At 37.3% G+C, this 21602-nt stretch overlaps 1 protein-coding gene across 2 annotated transcripts in view; it reads right to left on the reverse strand.

Moving 5' to 3' along the window:
- Window positions 1-21602, reverse strand: part of JAKMIP2 (janus kinase and microtubule interacting protein 2) — an 84705-nt gene that overhangs the window by 11964 nt on the left and 51139 nt on the right. For both annotated transcript variants that reach the window (XM_087955420.1, XM_087955421.1), the window contains exons 3-11: window positions 15702-16199; window positions 10127-10336; window positions 8809-8907; window positions 7066-7212; window positions 5914-6054; window positions 4674-4730; window positions 3037-3156; window positions 537-665; window positions 24-107 (exon numbers count right to left, since the gene is read on the reverse strand). In XM_087955420.1, coding sequence (XP_087811546.1) covers window positions 24-107; window positions 537-665; window positions 3037-3156; window positions 4674-4730; window positions 5914-6054; window positions 7066-7212; window positions 8809-8907; window positions 10127-10336; window positions 15702-16199 — 1485 coding nt within the window. The remainder of the gene's footprint in view (window positions 1-23; window positions 108-536; window positions 666-3036; window positions 3157-4673; window positions 4731-5913; window positions 6055-7065; window positions 7213-8808; window positions 8908-10126; window positions 10337-15701; window positions 16200-21602) is intronic.

The raw sequence follows: 21602 nt of genomic DNA on the forward strand, positions 1-21602 counted from the left end.
AAAATATTTTGTAAAGTGTCTACCTGTCCTTTTTGGGCCAATGTTTTTTCAAGATCTTCTATTTTTGCTCTATATCTCTGGACTTCAGCTTGGAGTTGCTCCTGTGCCTGTTAAAAAGGAAAAAATGTACTTTCATTAATCATGTTTTTAGATCTCGTTAAACTTCCTGAGTTTCAAATTATCTTTAATTTATTCTCAGCTCCTTCTTTTCCTCTGGCAAGCAGCCATATTGCTACTTTGTGCTAATGAAATGGTCCTTTTGTAACTCTCACAATACTTTGAGTTTTGAGACCCTGTTCCATTCTACTCTGTGTTTTTTAAGTAGCATCTTTTTCTGTGACAAAGTTCTTAGCATGTTTGACTATTACTTTAAAATGATTGGTCTGTGTTATTGTTATTCAATTGCATGGCAATTTTTGTAGTTTTGCTTTAGGTTGTTTGAATGAATTAGAAATAAGAGAGAGGTGGATAGATACACATATATGTTTACGGACTGTATTTGGGTGACATCTATGTTGACCTTGGCAGATACCAACCTTGGCTTCTCTTTCTGCGTCTATTATACCTCCAGTTTGCTCTTGCAATAATGCATAGGCTCTCTGGAGGGCCTGATATTCTTTTGTTAATTGTCTAAATCGCAACTCTGATTCTTCAGCTGCTAAGCTCTGAAAAAGAGAAAGTTTCAGATAAACATTAAGTGTAGTATTGAAAAAAATATGGAATGTGTAAGAATAGATTGTAGCATAATAAGATTGGAATTTATTATGTTAGGAAAAACAAAATATTGTACTCTGGAATACACAGGTTAAGAAAACATTGACCTGGGGCATGGCACAAAAGCAACAAAGGCACAAAAATAGGTAAAATCCCTTTTATACCTCCAACTTGGCCCCCAATGTCCAGTTATCCTCGGCTGGAAAAAAAACTATCCCAAAAACAGTTTTTAAAGGGAAGAAATTCCATCCGAACCCAAAATACATATAAATTATAAATAAAAACCAACAGAAACCATGCTGCAGCAGGTAATGAGACAGGGCAGGATAAGGAATTGAAGACTTCAAAAGATAACAAAACACACACAGTTGGGAGGATGCCAGAACTCAGATAAAACTTGACAAACCAAAATAATTCATGCTTTGCTTCCAGCAAGGAGCTATGCGCAAACACCCTCTTTCCCAGCTGCAGCTAATGAAGGAAATCAGGGCCTTTTTCTGCCCCATAACCCACGTTGCTCCCCTATCTGTTCCTCCCTGCGTGCCTTAGGGTGAAGGGGGTGGATCTGGGTCTTTCTCTGAATGCCCAGCCAGATTGTGCCCTTCCCCACTTTCCTCCACAGCCACTGGAGCCACACTCCCACTCCCTGTCAGCTGTTCCACCTCTCCCACAGAATCAGATTCCAACAGGGGCATGACATGAGGAGCCATGGTGAACTAGATGTCTCTGAAGGAGCAGGGAAGACACTGAAGAAGAGATCAGCAGCCAGACATGAATTCTGGCTGATGCAATTTCACCCATAAACAAGAGATCATGAGTTCTCCCACTTGAACACAGAATACTTACTCCTCATAAGTAGACCGCAGGGAGTAAGATTTTTGTGATCAGTTTATGAATTGCAAGGCTGGGAGTTGTGGAATTTCAGTTAAGCTTACAGCCACAATGCAGCCTATATGAAGATAAGGTTTGCACTAGCCTAATTTCTTAAACACTTTCAGATGTAACTAATTTACAGCTAAAGAGAGATTTTCTGAGTGACAGGATAAAAAATAATCCTGGGTGAGTCATTCCTTCTGGAATGGTTTTAAAAAAGGTTTTAAAGACTTAAACACTAGTTGCAAAAAGCTTAAGAGGGAAAAACACAAATTTATACATAAAGGATAATTATTTTGAAAGATTGTTTTTGGTAAAGTGCTTTTGAATTAATTGGAATTAAATTGACAAACAAAGCAAACCCTTTGTGGAATGTTTTTTGGGTACTATTAAATAGTGCTGACAGTTGGTGGACTTTATAAAACAAAGGAAATGTAATATGAGCCAAAATAGGATGCTTATTTTAATTATGGAGTTTCACTTGAGCTGAAAGTAATAAAGGCACAGAAACACAAAATAGAAAGAAACAAAAAACAAAGAAAGGGCTTGCCTTTTCTCTTTTATTATAATTCGTAATGGTAACCACCAGAAAAGTGGCAAAAATAGAGGGGAGACTTTGTTAGAGCAAAGTGCAGAGAGAGGGATTACACCAGGTTTGCTTCAGAAAATGTTTGAGCAACTGGCCAGTAAGTTAGCTGAATCACCTGATGCTAAACTGACAACTTTTGAAAAAAGAATGGGTGAAAGATTTGTAAAGTAGAAGAGGAGATGAAAGAAGAAGTTGAGAAGACAGAAAGCTCTGTAAAACAAATGCCTGGACTTGTAAAATAAATAAATGCAAAGTGGAGGTTTTGAAGAATAAGTTTCTATTATAAGACTGTTGTAAAGTGAACTTGATAATCTGTTTCTATTGGAATTTAGAGAGGGAAGAAATTTTCTTTTAATCCAGAATAATTCTGGTGAAGATATTAGAGAAAAGGTTAAAACTTTGGCAATATTTTTGGCTGGGTTTGAGGAGTATACAGAGGTTAGACCTTGAAAAAGTATATAGAATAAATACAAAATTTCAAAAAGAATAAGAAATTTTCCAAGGTATGTTTTGGTACACTTTGTTAGGAAAAAGACCAAGTTTCACAACATATGCAGCTGTTTTTAAAGAAATTCCTATTAGTATTTTGCTTAAGAGAAAAGGTATTTTTGACCGAGAAATTAAAGCAATGATGGAACAAATGTCCATTTGTCATTTTGATGGGACAAAGGAAGATGTGATTTTTTTAAACAGCAGAAATTGAGGGAATTTTTAGAAAAAAATTAAAGAGGAATTGGAGGAGGTTCAAATAGAGGTTTCGAAGGACACTATATAAAAAATAGGTCAACAAGAAATTGAAAGGGATGATACGCATTTGCTAATTATTCAAACTTTATAAAAATAGGAAAAAAAAATCTTACTTCATCTAGATCTTCATCTGGTGTTGCTGGTGTTCTGTCTGTCCTGAATGAAGCCATGGATGATGTTTCAGAGTCCATGGAGTCATCATCACCCCCATAAACTGTGTCCAGAACATGCCTCTATAAAAAAAAAAGCCAAGCATTCTAACTCTGCCACCAGCCTAGCTTTCTAGCACAGCTAATACTCCATCATATGTACTTGGTCAGGTATTTGTTGGAGATGCTTCATCTGGGTGACAACAAAAAGGCAGCAAAGAAATACAAAAAGGCAGCAAAGAAATTTTTTTCTGCCATGTAGGAATTATCTAGTTTTTTGAAACTCTGTTTTGTTATGAAAACCTAGAATTTGAAGGCAGTAAACTAGCCAAATGGCTCTGCTGATGACTGCAGAAAAGAAACAGATCTACCCAGTAGTGGGATTCAAATAATTTAACAACCAGTCTGTGATGGCCAATCTGACCCTGGGTGAACCAGTTGTTAAATTATCATCCTCGCTATCCAAGTCAATCCTGGGTGCTGTGCTGCAATGGAGAAACAGGAAACAGAGTGGCTGGCAGGAGGGAAGGAGGAGGAGAAGGGAGGAGAAAGAGGAAAAGTGCCCTTCTCCTTCCCTTGCTCAGGCCACACCGTTGCCTGTTTCTCCATTGCAGCGCAGTGCCCAGGAGCCATTTTAATAGTGGGGTGGGATGGGGTGGGGTGGTAATTTAACAAACAGTTCATGTGAACCGATGTGAACTGGCTGAATCCCACAACTGGATCTATCACCCCTGGACAGTTTGTCCTTCTAACTCCTCATTTCCAATTGTGGCATTCACAATCCAGAAACAACTCCAAAGGCTCTGACTAAAAGTCCTTTACAGAGTACAACAGGATAGACTTTGCTCTGGGCAGGTTGAAGTCTAACAATTGACCTAGGAAACGGAAGGAAACTGAGATGCAAATAAACAAGGAAGCATTTTTTCCAAGACCATTTGCTTCCTCATTAAGCTTGCTTGTTTGGTTATGCAACATCATTTATAGGTCTCACAAGCAATGCTGGAAAATAACTGCTATTTTTTTGGAGCCTACTATTACAATTCAATGATTTAAAAATAGCTTTAGTATTCAGACTGACTAAGTTAATTAGCAACATCAAAGAAGAAAATGAGTCATATACCAAACTGACAGAATTGGTTAGTCAGCAGGTTGGATAGCAAAGTACTGATGATTTCAGCACTTAAAACTTGCCAAAGTGAGTAATGAAGAAGTCTGATCAATGAGAATTTAAATCACACATATACTACTGTGTTTTTGTTCCCACATAAAAAATAAGACATCACAGAAGTGGAAAACATATTGTATGAGTATGGTCTAGACTAGAGTCAGTTTTGCAGCTTGCAGAACCACAGATGTTAGCAAGAAATTGGCATATGATCGAATTTTTGTTTAGTTTTCCTGCCTCCATCACTAGTAAGCACAGCTGGATTTACTGCTACTTGAGAAAATGTTTTCTTTCTTTGATATATGGTTTCTATGAGGCCTAATACCTTTCCTTCTGAATTCATTGAGAAATGGGCATGGAATAGAGTAATTTCATGAATTGGAAATGAAATATAATTTAATATATTAGTGGGATTCAAAATAATCTGTAAATTTACCTTAATTGGCTTTGAACTTCTTTTATGCTTCCTCCGTCTAATAAGTTTCTCTCTATCCTAGATAAGAAAACCAAGAAACAGTTACCACACAGGATACAAAGATAACAAAACAAAGGAGTTGAAAGGGACCATGGAAGTCTTCTAGTCCACTCTCCTACTCAGGCAGGAAACCCTACATCATTTCATTCCTTGTCCGATCGTTGTTCAATCTCTTCTTAAAAACATTCAGTGTTGGAGCATCCACAACTTCTGGAGGCAAGTTGTTCCACTGATTAATTGTTCTAACTGTTAGGTAATTTCTCCTTAGTTCAAGGTTGGTTCTTTCCTTGATTAGTTTCCATCCATTGCTTCTTGTCCTGCCTTCAGGTGCTTTGGAGAATAGATTGGCCCTCTCTTCTTTGTGGCAGCCCCTTAGCTTTGGAACACTATCATATCACCCCTAGTCCTTCTTTTGATTAAACAGACGTATCCAGTTCCTGCAACCTTTCTTCATATGTTTTATCCTCCAGTCCCCTCATCTTTGTTGCTCTTTTTTGCACTCTTTCTAGTATGTCAACATCTTTTTTATATTGTGGTGACCAAAACTGGATGCACTATTCCAAGTGTGGTCTTATCAAGGCATTATACTTGAGATTGAGGCATTAATACTTCATGTGGTCAAATATTTGGTTAAAGTTTTTGTTTTTAAACGATATTGCTAGTAAAAGCAGTTTGACATGAAACCAATTATTTAGAATTGGGGGTCTGCTTCATTCAATAGGTTTATATGGAAGCTAGATAGAGATCCATAAATATGCTTTAATCTAAATTCCTGTAGTAGGTATAGAGTGATCTGTACAATTACCTTGTAACTGTAGGAAACTCTGAGTGCATTTCTGAATAAAGTACTGTGTTATTTGCCACCTTCCATATTATTTCCTGAGAATGCCTTGAAGCAAATGTGGGAATCTTTATTTCGTCCATTGTTGTAAATAGAGGTGATGCTGACTTCTTGACTTTGCTTTGCAGTTTACCAGGTTTCAACTTATTTTATTAATCTAATCTCACAAGCTCAGGCATGTCTATTCTGGACTGTATTTCACATTAGTTGGACTTTGTAGAATTCAAAACATCTATAGAGCATCTAGTATAGAAAATGCTATATTAAAATACATTATTCCTAATGCAATTTCTTTTAAATTATATAATCTTAAAAGATCTGTTTCTAGGTTCTTAATTTATGAAGACTTAACAAACTTACTCTTGTCAGCTCATCAATGATGTTTTGTTGTTCTATAACCTGGAGCTTCAAAAATTCGGTTTCTTGTTCTTCATTTGCTTGATCAAGATCATTGAGCGATTTTAATTTCTTCAGAGGAGGATGTGATACCATTTTTTCTTTCTGCACAACAACAAAATAAAACAGGAAAGCCAGTTTTCTTTTTAGATTATTTAAAATTTTCATCATACTGTATTATTTGTCACATTTTATTTTTCACCTATCTTAAACACTGAATTATAGATGTTAGAGCTGTTTTTCTCCCATGGCATGTTTTTAAATTACTGTTGTGTTGAGAAAAGGAAAGATACATGTCTCTTTATGGAAAAATACTCAACAGAGCATTCAACTATGGATGTTGTGTATATTTATAAACAAAGAGACAAAACTGAACTCACTGGGACTTCTAAATACAAATGCTTGGGATATAGAGGCCTGCCTGGCTCTCTAGAAAAATTATCCAGGCCATTGTTTATTGCATCTGTTTGATTCCTACATATAAACTGTAGCAAATGGCTTTCAAAACATGAAAAAACAGGAATGGAGAAAAACAACAAATTGTGAGCTTTTGTAATGTTAACCCTAGAGAATTAAGGGAATAATGAAAATGAATCCAAGAGCAATTATTTTTTGGGAAACAGAAGTTCAATTTTGAATTGAGCATCACTGCAGTTCCTTCTAACTCATGTCCGTCTTTCTAAACTGAAAGGGGGCACCGACAACCCCAGGATTAAAAAATTATTTTTTGTGTTTTCTAGAACCCCAATCTGAATCTCCAAACTTTGATTCAAGTTGTTGCCATCATTTTATGCCAATTTGGGGAAATAGGCTCCAGTTTAAAATAAAGAAAAAAAGTACTGAAAAGAAAAACACATACACCAATCCAATGAAAAATTACTTCACCCCATATTGGTTGGGCATGGTTTTTTCTTTGTTGCAATTTTTATGAACATAAAAAAGTCAGGATAACATTGACTGGATGTTAGTCCTTTCAGTTTTCATACCTTGTTATGACACCAAAAATGTCTATTATCAAAATAGGATTATGGCATTTCCTTTAATAGTTATATGCCAAGAACGGGAAAAAAAACTAATGAATAAAAAACAGAATAAATTTGAATTCTTGGTACAAACCATCTCTACATTTTCCTTAGTGATTGCTTTAAGTTTTTCCTCCATGCGCTGCAATGACTGCATGAGTTCATCATTTCTTTTAGAGAGGCACTTATTTCTTTCCAGAAGAGGTTTGCATTGTTTTTCAGCTTCTCGAACACGTTTCAACTGCAAACAAAATACTAATTAATTAGCTAGCTAGATAGACTACACATCTACAGTACATACATCCACTAACACATATACAGGTAGTCCTCAACTTACAGCCACAATTGAGCACAATGTTGCTAAGTGAGAGATTTGTTAAGTGAGTTTTACCCTGTTTTACAACTTTTCTTTCCACATTTGTTAAGGGAATCACTGCAGTTGTTAAATTAGTAACACGGTTGTTAAGTGAATCTGGTTTCCCCATTGACTTTGCTTGTCGGAAGGTTGCAAAAGGCGATCACATGACCCTGGGATACTGCAATCGTCATAAATGTGAGTCAGCTGTCAAGCATCTGAATGTAAATCACATGACCATGGGGATGAGGAAACAGTCACAAGTGTGAATAATGGTCATAAGTCACTTTTTTCAGTGCCGTTATAACTTTGAACGATCACTAAATGAATTGTTGTAAGTCAAGGATTACCTGAACACTCTGATTGACATATATTGACATATCTATATTTATATTTTTTCTGGAATGGAAATGTTTAAAACATTGATCTTCAATAAGCTAACATGTTGATTCATATATCACACTAACTTCAAAACAAATTACATCGTGGCTTAGAATATTGTATGAATCAGATCTATAGGAAACAGTTTGAGGGATGGAATTTCAAGCTTTGATGTTTTTTTAAGATGTCATCTGCAAATCTTAAAATAATAATAATGTCATTTGACTCTACAAAACATGTTTAATCAGAGTTAAAAATATTGATGAGTTCATTATGGAAAGAGATTCCACTTCTAACTTTCTTACACTTATTTTTTGAAATGTTATTCAAGTATCTATAGCCAAAAAATAAATTTAACATAAGAATCCAACCTAACTACTATTCCTAACATTGAATGAGAGGCCATGTCATGCCTTATTTCTGATTATGCTTCTAAGAAGAGAAAGAATGGTTGCTTTTCAATTGCTGTGGTTGTGTTTTGGTACTAAAATATGTATAATATACAGTGCTGGAAAATTAATCACGTGAAACCAAGAGAAGCAATCAGCCAGGGACTGATTTTACACCTTGAACTAACCATTATTTATGAAATAAATCAGAATTGCCTGAGTTCACACACAAGCAGTGCTACAAAACATGAATTATGGAAGATAGTGGTCACATGATGAGCTTATTATAGTGGTCAACCCAGGTTCACGTCTACCTATAGCCATGGAATTTTACTGGGTCAATTTAGATAAATCATTCTCAGTCTAACTCGATTCAGATAATTAATATCAGTTGTCCTGCTCCTAACTAGAGAACTTCTATCACCTTCCACTGAAATGATTCCACAGGAGACCATGAACTTTAGTCCCACCTTAGGAACAAAGCCAGCTGGGTGACCTTGAACTTTCCTCAGCCCAAACCACTTCTGAACAACCTTGCCAAGAAAATTGCAGGGACTTATCCAGAGAGTCAGACATGATTGAACGGAAGAAAAACAAGTATGAACAAAGCCAAAACAACTCTGCAGTATTATTTATCATTTATGATTTTGTTATTGCTATCCCAGATATTTTAGATGAAATAAAATGTTCAGAAACTGCTAAGTGGTCATACCAATTCATTACGTTCATCCACAAGTAAAGTGTTCCGGTCCTCAAGTTTCCGAATAGTTGCATTGAGTTCTGCCATTCTCTTCTGATTTCTACGTAGATCCTACAATGTTTGTCAAAGAAAAATAATTCGACACAAGTGTTATTTATAGTCAAGTGTTGAGATCCTTGGCAGAAATTATGAATCACAATGAAGGTGAAATTGCAGGATCCAATCTGTGTCAGCCACTGGGACCAGAAGCTTAGTCTTCTGGGCTTTCGGACTTGTGGTAGAACCCACCCTCGGGGAAGTTCTCTCTCATCACAGTGGTGAAAGAGAAGTTCCCTGAGGATGGGCTCCAGCATGAGTCTGAAAGCTTGGAAGACTAAACTTCTGGTCCCAGTGATCGGCGCAGATGGGATCCTTGAACATTATCCTGGGACTTGTTTTTGCCTTCATTTGTGAAATGGAATTGCATAGTTCACACATAGCCAATAGAAGCAAATATTGTGAGGTTCTTGGTACTCTGTAAGTTTGGTTGTTTTCTTGCAGACATTTCATTACCACACTTGGTAACATCATCAGTGTATTGATAATGTTACTAGTTTGGTAAGAAAACAACCAAGCCCAGAGAGCACCAAGGATCCCACAGGTCAACCCTGAGGTCCAAATATTTTCTTCTATCAGTGACAAATACTGACAAGTACAAGTCAGTAGTGTCTAGAGAACCACATATTGTGCATCCTTGCCAAACATATTTATTTTATTTATTTATTTATTTGATTTGCCAATTGTTTACAAGATAATAAGTATAAGTGTTATACATAGTTGTGAATACATGAAATGGGTACATATAAGAAAAATAAAAGAAGAATAAGAGAAACAATAGGACAGGGACGGTAGGCACGTTGGTGCGCTTATGCACGCCCCATTGCATTTTATGTAAACAATGTGACTGTATGTTTCTAAACCAGTAAGTGTGTTCTATGTCACAGTCTCAGTGTATAATTTGATCTTCAACAAGGGAACATCATCAGCAGGCTTTTATAAGCTTCTTTTTATAAATAGTTGAGTTAATGAATATAGAATGTTTGGAGTGTTTTAAAGGCTCGGTATAAATGCCGATCATTTATCTCCTCCTCCTCTTCCCCCTCCCCCTCCCCCTTTCTCATTTTGAATTAAGTGCACAGTTGAATCACAACTGAAATGCCACCTTCGAATTCCCACAAGAGGGAGCATTGTATAGTTCGTGAGTAGATGCCACTCATGGAAAGCAGAGCAATGATGCAATAAGTGGACCCAATCAAAATCCCAGTGTGATGAAATAGAACATGCTTCTTACAGGACTGCTGCAGTGTTCCGAGCCATCTCCTGCTCTGCCTGGGATCTCTCTTTTGGGACTGCTCATGTTGCATTCAGCCTCCTTAACCAAAAACAGTTGTTCATCCAATGCTTCTTTCTGTAGCTGAAGCTTCTGAACGTATCCTGTCAGGGTCTCCAGCTCTTTCTCCAAAGAAAAGATAGTTCTGTCTTTTGCTTTGATCTCATCCATCTGAATGAAGATACATGAGAACAGTGATATGGCATAAGTACAATAAATGAATCCATGCATTTGAATACATTTTGCAAGTAATAGTTCTTCAGGATTCATTTGTTTCAGCATTTGTTATAGCAATTTCTTCTCTAAAACTACAACAGCATAAAATAGTTCAGTGCACATTAGAATATACGTATTTAAAATTAAACATTATTTTTAAGTTATGTATTTTGTAAGTACCATTGTTTTAATGTAATATTCCATGGCTCAAATAGTGGCACAAAAGAATACAAATAAACAAGCAAATCTGCATATCGATGCTTTTTAATGCAATTTTTAATTGTCCTTACATTAGAAAGCAGTGGCAAGTGTAAAGCCTGGAACATCTACAGGTAGCTTGGTGCAAAAATCACCCAATTCACCAAATGCATTCTATCTAAGGTTTGAGGAACAGCCTGATCAGTTTGCATTATTCTGCAAAAATTCTGGTTTGATCCTGAATCTTGAGTGAAATATGAGAAACAGAACTCTGTTCCACTATAGATAAAACCTAGCGAAAGTCTTATTTACAGGTTGTCATTCAGCCATCAAGAAAAATGAGGGCAGACATCATTTGATATCTAGATTTGATATTCTCAGCTCTATGAAACTGGTGAATTTCTCCGCAGTTTGTTTTTCATTTTTGGTAAAGCCAAAACCATTATTGACTGTGAGATATAAGTACACAGTGTTGGCTAGCAGAAACCAAATTCTTCTAGTTAAGAATGCAGTCATATATTTTGGAAATCATGGTAAGAATGGGAGCTTTGTGTTGAATTTTCTATAAATTATAACACAGAAAGACAAGTTTGGAAAATACAGAAGGAATACAACTTGAAATTGCCAATCAAAGATTGCTCATTAAGCAAATAGATTAATCTTGCTCTGCTTCATTGAATGGAAGCTATTCTAATCACCAATAATAACACAGGTATATACATCTTCTTATCTGGACCTCTCAATCTTTTCAAAAGATCCAAGAATCAAAATCTTGTATCATTTTGATTAGCTGTGTATTAGAAACAATATAACTGATTATCACAAACAGCAGAAGCATCCCAAGATTATTATATCTTTGTCATTCCCATGGCAGATTCTGCCTCAAGCTGCCATTTTTATTTCCTCTTGTATATCCTACTCCAAATGGGAGTAACAAAAGGATTTATTCTTTAGATAATACATGCACCATAGATGCTGCTATAGGAAGGTTCATAGAGTGATGCATTCTGAGTTCCTTGCATTAAACTTTGTTCTAAGCAACACCTCAGGGTGATGTCCATAGAGTGGCTGGCCAGGCTAAACATCTGCCTTGAAATCTCCTAGCCTTAAAGTTGTTTGTGGCCCAGTGGTTTAGGGCCATCCAGGGTTACTGTTCATTGCAATGGCTTCATTTTGCCTAATGATAGGGCCAGCTTTGACAATCAGAGAAACTGCATGATGATTCAAAGATCCATTGGTTTTGTCCCCAATTGGCCAGATATTCTGGGGAGGAAAATTATTTTCATTTGATGAGAAGAAAAACAAACACCAAATCAAATAAAAAGTTGCAGAAGTTTCTACATAGAATTTTGCACTTGAAATATTAATAGCTGATTTACTAAAATGAAACAACATATTTTAATCAAGGCCTGATTTATAATATTTTTAATTTGGAAAAATGTGATTTGACCCAACAAGCACAAGAGCCCAACAAGCATACAGTTGTCAGAATGCTTCTAAGTTTTAACTAAGATGCAGTATGGTGGAACACTGGCATCTATACCTACCCAAGATGTTACTGACATGGTGAAATATGCATTGTGATGTTAAGACCCAAGCTCCACCCTTTTATACTACAATATAATTTTCTTATGATGTTGCAATGCACATTTCATCATTTGCACATCTTTCTCAATGGAAACTTATGCCTAAGTGGGCTGAATCCAGATCTATATCCCTGCTGTCAGTCGCAGAAGTTGGGGCTGACTTCAGCATTTCTTCTTGATGTTTCAGTGAAGGCAATAAAGTTTGCTTAACATTTGAAAAGATCAGTCATTACAGTTCTATATGGATTATTCTGAACAAGAATGGCTTTGGTTGTATTCAAGTCTTTCTTGTCTTGCAAGTCAAACCATAAAGTATAAATTGAAATAAAATACTAAATAAAGAAAAAAAATCTTTAAACTAGCAACAAATAACCAAGCAGATAATTTATTTAAATCTAACTTCCCATCCTCTAGTACTCCATATTTTTTCAATACTTGTAGCCAGCAATTATTCCCAATTTCTGGCTTTTGAGTGCCTTTTGTTTGTTTTTACTGGAAACAATATATTTATTGTGTGATACCAGCTAATCAGGGATCACATAGTGAACATACCATCCTACAACTACAGCAGGAACTGCAAATGATAAAAATACTGTCATGCCCATAATAGTAAAATACAGTGCTCAAATCTGACAATGCATATCAAATTCAGATCAGCCATATTAAAATCCCTGATAAAAAATACCAATTTATATCTGGCACACGGAGTTTAAATTAACACGTTTCCAATTGTTATCCACAATTGTATTATAAGAACAGAATTACCACTTTATTTCCTGATTGATATATAATATCTCAGCAGTACTTCTGGCTGATAAAGGTATTCTTTTAGATGCTTCAGTCCCATTTATTTTTCTATTTATTTGGGTTTTAAAGATCATTAAAACTTTAAAGATAAACTTTAATTATATCATGAATAGGAGTTAAGTACTAAATTAGCTCCTATAGAAATGGCCCCAATATGTTGGTATGTTTCAGATTAGGTGAAAGTTTTGATACAATTTTAAGGGTTTTCTTAATCCAAAATATGTATATAATCCAAGCAGGAGTTTAGCTGAGCTGTAAGCATTTCTGCTTTAAAGCCATCCATCCAGAGTATTTCCTGAAATTCCAATTATCCAGCTTGTTGGGCATCAGACACACACACCCAAGTTTTAAACTTAATCGCAGTACAGTTACTGATTAGCATTGCACTTTTGCTATGGTCCAACTTAGTCCAAACAAAATGTGGAAAGGTTACACATACAAATAGAGATTCCATTACAAGTGATATAGTGATAATAGCATATATACTTAAAGACCTATTTTGCTGAAAATATTATCTCTGTATTCTTCCGTTAATTCAGATAACTTCCTGCTTAATTGCACAGTAGAATTTCACATTGTGCCCCAACTAATCAATTAAACTCGCATGGTTAGCGTAAGAGAGAGCTGGCCTATTTGTCTTAACAAATGGGGAACATTTCCTTTCTTCTACCCCAAAAGCTGTCCTTCTGTGCATAATTTTGCACTCTTTTATTACGAGTACAAGCAATAATTAAAAAGGAATGACCTCCTATCTAAACTGCTGCAACATGCTCTGTGTGAGGCTGCCCTTGAAGAGCATTTGGAAGCTTCAATCGGCACAAATATGAAGCCAGTTTACCTGGTGCAGGTGATTTCACTATTTCATGAGTTCTATTGCTGTCAGGGTATTTCAGGGGCATTTCAGACCTTTAAGATGTTTGAAGGCACAGGGCTAAGTGAGTTAAGAAGCCATCTATACCCATACAACATATCTGGTCCAGCCAGATAGGCACCATCTGGGTCTCATCAGGTAAAAAATGTCAGCTGAATAAGGCCCAGAAGATGAGCCTTTTCTGCCCTAATGCCTTTTCTATGGAACATTTTTCCTCTGGTGATTAGATTGTCTCTGATACTGCTGGCCTTTTGTATGGACGTAAAGACCTCATTGTGTACTCTGGCCTGGGGTGAGTGAAGTGATTTGTCTCCTGCCCAGGTAACCTATTGTAGTTTTCTTGGCTGCTGTGTCTTTAATTGTTTGTACTATTCACTGCCCAGAATAATTTGCTGGAATGGGTGGCTATATATGTTGGTTAAACAAACAAACAAATACATTCAAAGATGGTGACATCTTAATGAAACATACATCTCTCCATTTCAACTCAGCCCTAGAACAGATGCAACTGAAAATATTTTTCCTATCAGCTACCTGTGTTTCAATTTATTGAATTTAGCAGTTCATTTCTAGTACCTTATGAGAGGCCTCAAGGGTGAATAAATTAATCTGAAAATAAATTATTTACGTCTCTAATGAGCAATTGTTCATCACTGTACACTAGCAAATCTTTCCACATAATTAAGTGACAACAGTGGCAAAGATCACTGTAGGAAAAATATGTCAATATTTTGTGAGAGCAAGAAGAAAACACAAAATGGGAGTTCAGTAAAAATAAATTATTGCTGGATGCAGACAAACAGGCAACACTACGTAGAACTTCAAGACATCTTTTAAATAGAATTGGAAAGCCAATTTGGTCTAGTGCATGAGTGCCAAACTCGTGGCGTTATGTTGCCATCACATGACGTATCACAATGTTTTCTCCCTTCGTGGAGCTGAGGTGGGTGTGGCTTGTGCATGATGCATCTGGCCCGTGGGCTGTCAGTTTGACACCCCTGGTCTAATGGTTAAGGTTTGGTCTAGTGGTTAATATAAGAAATAAGAAAATACAGCCTATTTAGTTTTTTTTTTAATGTAGATCTCCATCCAGTATGTTTAAATTATTAGTGAATTGTTGGTTTTAACTCCAAAGATTTCCTCAACAGCAAGTCATTCAAAACTCAGGCACCAAATCTCACATACAAGTTGTGAGAGAAATAAAACATTTGGTGTTTTTTTTTCTGAGAAACAACTGTGCAGAATTCCATGGCACTTTTTCTAAAGTATACATAGGACTAAAATTTTAATGGCATGTGGGAAAGCATTTTGAAGACAAGAAGGTACACAATTGCTGATATATTAGTTTAAACACTCATGATTTTGAGCAATACTCATTGAGAATTTTCTATTGTCACTAAATGCATATGGTACCAGCACAAAGCAATGATAGCATAAGCTAGGTTAATAGGATGCATGATGATAGCTATATCTTTTTTAGTGGACACAGTATGCTTCCCCCCCTCCACCAAGCTAATATGGTCACATTTCTTTAATTTTAGAATCCTTATTCTTAGCTCAGTCTCTTATTTTTCAGTGCAATTTTTGTACCTAAGTATTGACTGTTAAAATGTCCTGCGCTGGTAACAATTGGAAAGATAAACTACTAATTCGTTTTCTTTATGTTGATATTACAGGCTAATTCTGACACACACACAGAAGTTTGCATTATAACATACTTATAATGCACAATAGCTTTGGAGGGCAGCTCTCTCAAATTTGGCAATCAAAATCTTTGCACATTGTGTAATGAGAATCACAAGAAAGGTTATGCACATTGAGCCATAAATATGGCGGGATATTTAGACACGTTACTAACCAGCCTGCGAATATCCCTCTCACTCTCCCACTTGATCTTAGAGATTGCCTCCTGGTGGGACTGATGCTCACTCCGGAGATCCCCGGCTTTAATCTTATCAGCTTGGATCATGTTATTCAGGGCTTCGTCCACCTGCTTCTTGGCAGACTTCAGTTCAGTAATTTCTTGCAAAAGTTTAAGGCGCTCAGAGTCAAATTGTTTCCTGGCCTCTTCACGAGCCTCAATGCTCAGGGCTGTCCGTACTTTATCACTACTCCCTTCTCGCAATGCATACAGTGCTGACTTGAGTCTCTGGATTTCACTGTCTCTGATTTTCATCGTCCGTGCCATTTCTTGCTCATGCTGTTTGATAAGGTTTTCCCGGACAGCTTGTAGCTCCTTCATCTTCTCCTCATGGAGTTTAGCTTTGAGTTCAGTGATCTGCACTGTCTGTTTGCGCTGTTCTAATTCCCGGATCCGCTTTGTTTCTTGGATTTTTTCCCTTTCAAGTTTGTTCACCTACAGAGTAAAAAGAGAAAAAAAGACAAAATGGATACCAGCAGCATTATCACCATCACTATCATCCTAAGTTTACAATTACATGGGATCTCCAGTTTTATAAATGTTCACACACACTGTAATTGATGCACAATTGCAAATAACTTTTAGTTACGAAAGAGACTAAAAATCAGTTCAGAAGTGTAGCAAAGTCCTATGCATTCAACCAAACCTTAATTGAAGAGTGTACATTATAACTAAAATGTATTAATTCATACCTTATGAAAAATACACATTTTATCTTTTTGCATCTAATTTTGGGGAACTCATACAGAACTTTAGATCTGATCTATACACTCACAATGCAATTTTCTGTTGGTGTTATTTTATATTCAAATTCAATGAATCTTAAAATGTCAGATTATATAATCCCCATAAATAATCTTTCCTTTAGTATCCATTCATTGAAAACACCTAAATATAAAGAGAATGTAATAACATTTCTCTTTACAACACCACTGACAATGCTACCGTCCTTCAAAGCAATCTTGATTATGTGTCTGAATGGTCAAACAATTGACAACTCCAAATCTCGACCAACAAATGCTTTGTCCTACATTTATATTGGTAAAAAAATCAGTACACCAAATACAAGCTAGGCGGATACGACCTCATTGACAACCCTCACTCTGTCAAGGACCTTGGAGTACTCATATCAAATGACCTAAGCACCAGAGCTCACTGTAACAGCATTGTCAAAAAGGCATTAAGAGTTGTAAATATAATCTTACGAAGCTTCTCCTCTGGTAATATTGAATTGCTAACTAGGGCATACAAAACATTTGCTAGACCAATACTCAAATACAGCTCATCTGTCTGGAATCTGCACTGTATATCGAACATTAATACAATTGAGCATGTCCAGAAGTATTTCACGAGAAGAGTACTACACTCCTCTGCTTGCAACAGAATACTCCAGGCTTGAAATGTTGGGCTTGGACTACGCCGCCTACAGTTGGACTTAAGCGTAGTACACAAAATTATCTGCTACAATGTCTACCAGTCAATGACTACTTCAGCTTCAACCGCAACAATACAAGAGCACACAACAGATACAAACTCAATGTAAACCGCTCCAGACTTGATTGCAGAAAGTATAACTTCAGCAACAGAGTGGTCAATGCCTGGAATACACTACCTGACTCTGTTGTTACCATCCTCAAACCTTCACTCCTAAGAGGTTTGTAAGGGGCGTGCATAAGTGCACAATCGTGCCTACTGTCCCTGTCCTATTGTCCCCATTTATTCATACCTATTTCCTGTATTCATACTCATGTTTATTCTTATACCTATTATCTTGTAAGCGATTGACAAATCAAATAAAAAAAAATAAAGTAAAAATATGATCAAAAGTTCATGAGATGGCAGGACTGAGAAAATAACACATTACCAAAACAATTATTTTTTTCCTCAAAGCATTATCTGATAAATGGTTTCAAATATAGTAAATAGGAGGCTGAGAGACAGTTGGTCTAGTGGTTAAACGCATTGGGCTATAAACCAAAAGGCAGCAAGTTCTGAATCTTATCTAAGGCACAAAGCCTGCTGGATGACTTTGGGCCAGTCATTTTTTCCCCTGTCCTAGGAAGGAGAAGGCCAAGAATTTCCAAAAACGTTGCCAAGAAACCTGCAGATATTTTGACATAGTCTCCAGGAGTCAAGACTGATTTAAAGGAACCCATATACAAAAGGACTTCATTTTTTTTTCCAACAAAAAAGGACCAATTCTTAGAATACGATATTATATCATAATTATTTATTTAAAATAGGTCTTTGTTTTAAAAAAAAGAAATAAGACTTTGAGATCAAAATGAGAATTAGATCTTTATTCCAGTTTATAAACATTGTCCAAAGCTAGAGAACTGGCTCGGGATTCTCTCTCAGGCTTGAGTACAAAATTAAATATCCACAAAAGTGAAACATAGATCAAAAGATTGCAACCTACTTTATATGAACTATCTATTTTCTACTGTAGTAACAATAGATATACTCTACTGAATGTTTTTCTTGACTCTCTTGAGATTTCAGAGGAGGGATATGTACATGGGTGCTTTTTGTGTGTGAGAGAGTATGTGTATGTTCTGTTTGGTTACTGCTGAATCATCTTAAAATAAAAATAAAAATCTTAAAATATGATAATTCTTTAGTCTTCACAAAAATTCAGATGGTAAAGTTAAGATCTAAATTGGTAATCTTTGGGACTGTAAGAAACATCTAAAAGGTCACAGGTTCCTCACCCCCATATTACACCGAGTCAATTTATTTGAAATTATCAGTGGCATTTTTTTCTGTCAGACTTTTTCCTCATTTCTTCTTAACTTCCATTTCCCCTAACTATATAGTATTGCTCTATTTGTTGAACTATTCAAAAGGCAAAGAAACATCTTATATAATTAAGGTCCTTTTCCCAGCCAACAATGTTTACAGAAATCTGTCAGCCTTAATGTTAAGTCAAAATGGTGTCCCAGAAATTTTCCATTATTGAACTGTGTTTGTGATTGCTGCATTGCATTTGTGGTCTACCCTCATGAGGTTGCTGAAAGCCACTTACCTTGCAAAAAGGCATTATGTTATTTTCAAATGTACCATGAAATATTTATAGGGACAAGCATTATGATTCTTTTGAACTCCGTATGGAAGAAGCATGATCTACTGTATGTTGCTTTGGACTGATAGAGAGGGAGTGGAAACTGTAGCCATAATTTCAGGTTGGGATTTATACACACTGCAGGAGGCTTGCCATCAGGTTTCAGGTAAATGAAAGGAAAAAAACTGTTACCTAAAGGCTAGACTAGATATGACATTCATCACATGGTTAGCTGAGGCAAAGCATTAAAAAAAATGATAGCAAGATAACAAGAATGCCACGCTGGAACCGTGGCAAGAAGATAACTGTCTCTTCGCCTATATTATCACTTGGGAACCCTAATTTCTCTTCATCCAACTTTTATTCCCTACCATAATAAAAAGCTTGTATGGAGAAAGTCACCAATTGAATAGTTTATATTTTACTTTCATTTCATCATCATTTAGTTGTTGTTTTATATTTTCCGTCACTTTTAAACATTCCTGATTTTTTAGATGGCCAATATTTTTGAGTAGGTATATATCTAGGAATAAACTTTTCTTTAATTATCTTTAACTCAAAATTAGACAATTTGGAGCTCATGATAACTAATATTCCCAGGACACATTCCTTGAGATCTACTGAACCTCTTGCTATGATTTTTTAAAGTATTCTCCTATGATTAAAAACATAAATGGTGATTCGGGAATTGGGCATGTCTAGTTTAATGAAAAGAAGGACTAGGGGTGACATGTTAATAGTGTTCCAACATTTGAGGGGCTGGCAGAAAGAAGAGGGGGACAACCTATTTTCCAAAGCACCAGAAGGCAGAACAAGAAGCAATGGATGGAAACTAATCAAGGAGAAAAGCAACCTGGAATTAAGGAGAAATTTCCTTTACAGTCAGAACAATTAATCAGTGGAATAACTTGCCCCTAGAATTTGTGAATGCTCCAAGACTGGAGGTTTTTAGGATGAAATTGGACAATCATTTGTCTCAAATGAAACAGGTTTTCCTGTTTGAGCAGAAGCTTGGACTAGCAGAAGCATGGCCAAAGAGGACAAAGGTTGCCAGCTATAGTTCAGAACCCATAGTCATATGAAAGATTCCTTGCTGTTATACACTGGTCATGGTAAAGTCTTTATGAAACAGTACAGACACCAATGAAGACATATGCAAGTTAGAGACAATTGATCAGGTTATTAAAAGAAAAATATTTGTATACATTTTATTGGAAGAAAAATTCAGTATTGCACATGAAGGGAATGAGAGTGGAGAAGAGGAATGAAGACATACATACCGTGTTTCTCAGAAAATAAGGCCCGGCCTTATTTTCTTTTGACTCTTGAAAAAATGGCTAGGCCGTCTTTTCGGGGTTGACTTAATTTCTCCCCCCACCCTTGCCTAGAGTGCCCCGCGGGCAGCCACGCCTCGCCACCGGGCGCTCCTAATGGCCGAACATGGTGGAGCGTGGAGAGTTCCCTACCCCTCCAAGCACCTTTGCTGCAGACCCGGGTATGGTGCCGGGTGCAGGCCGGGTCAGCGGGCAGGCGGGCGGCAGTGGCATGGATGTCAGCTTCGGTGGCAGTGGGGCACTTTGCTCACCGCTGTTGCTTCCTCCACCGCTATTGCTTTCCCTTCTGCCCGTGCGCTGCTGCATTTGGAGGGCTGCACATTCCTCCACCGGCAGCGTTTCAGCCGCTTCTTGGGCGGGGAAGCCATAGCTTCCACAGTTTCTGCCGGCGCTGGTGCCTCTCTCGCCAGCGCCATCTCCAACAACAGCAGCAGCGGTGAAACAGACCCCACTGCCAACGAGAACCGCCTGCCCTCCCTCACGGGCATCACTTTGATTGACGGCAGCTGCGTCGACAAGGTCCTGCAAGTCGGTGAGTCTTTTGGGGTTGGGTGGATGGAAGTGGCGGTGGAAGGGTGATGCGATAATTTCTCTCCCCCCCATGCCTCGCTTTGCTTCCTGTCCCAGAGCTTTGGGTCATGGTCTCGTCCTTTGTACGGCCGGGTGCTCTCCTCTTGCTCCAGCCACCCAAAACCTCCCCGTGGACCTTTTCCCCCTATTTAAGTTTTCTTTACTCTCATTCCCTCTGTCAGTTCCCTAAGAATACAGACTGGCCGGGCAGCTTCCTCCCCACCCCTCCCAGTAGTTTTAAAAAGGGAACCATCTATTCATTTTTCCCTTCGAGCAGAGGCAAACCTTCCAATCCAAACAGAGGAGAAAGGGAATCATCCTACAGACCCTTAGCACCAAGCTTCCCAGAGGATTCTCCCAAAGGATCCACCCCAAAGGAGGGTTCACCCCCTTAAATACACTCCCCTCCTTTGGGAGGAATCCTCTGATGAATCCTGAAGTGCCCCACCACCACTGAGGCCAACATCCACGCCACCCACCACCGCTGCCCTTCTGCCCGCTGACCCGGCCTGCACCCAGCACCATACCTGTGTCTGCAGCAAATTTTGCATGTTTTAAACTAGGCCTAAATTTGGGGGGAGGTGCTTAATTTCACCTTATGCCTAGAAAACATGCTGGGTCTTCCTATTGGGGGGGCATATTGTTGGAGAAACACGGTATGAAAGATAATGTGATTGTCTCCGGTGAGATAAACAGGATAATCAGGAACAAGAATGTATAACTACTTAACTTCCGCAATGCAATAGAGGTTCTCGAAATATATTTATAACCCTAAATAATATAAATATATATATTATTTATAACCATATTTGATTTTATTGCCTGTCTTCCATTCCATTTCATTCTAATTTGAGTAATTTCAGCAGGTCCCCA

The sequence above is a fragment of the Notechis scutatus genome, chromosome 2 (genome assembly GCF_049901735.1).
Source record: "Notechis scutatus isolate UNSWTSFEM ecotype Mainland chromosome 2, rNotScu1.2, whole genome shotgun sequence".
Lineage (NCBI taxonomy): Eukaryota > Metazoa > Chordata > Lepidosauria > Squamata > Elapidae > Notechis > Notechis scutatus.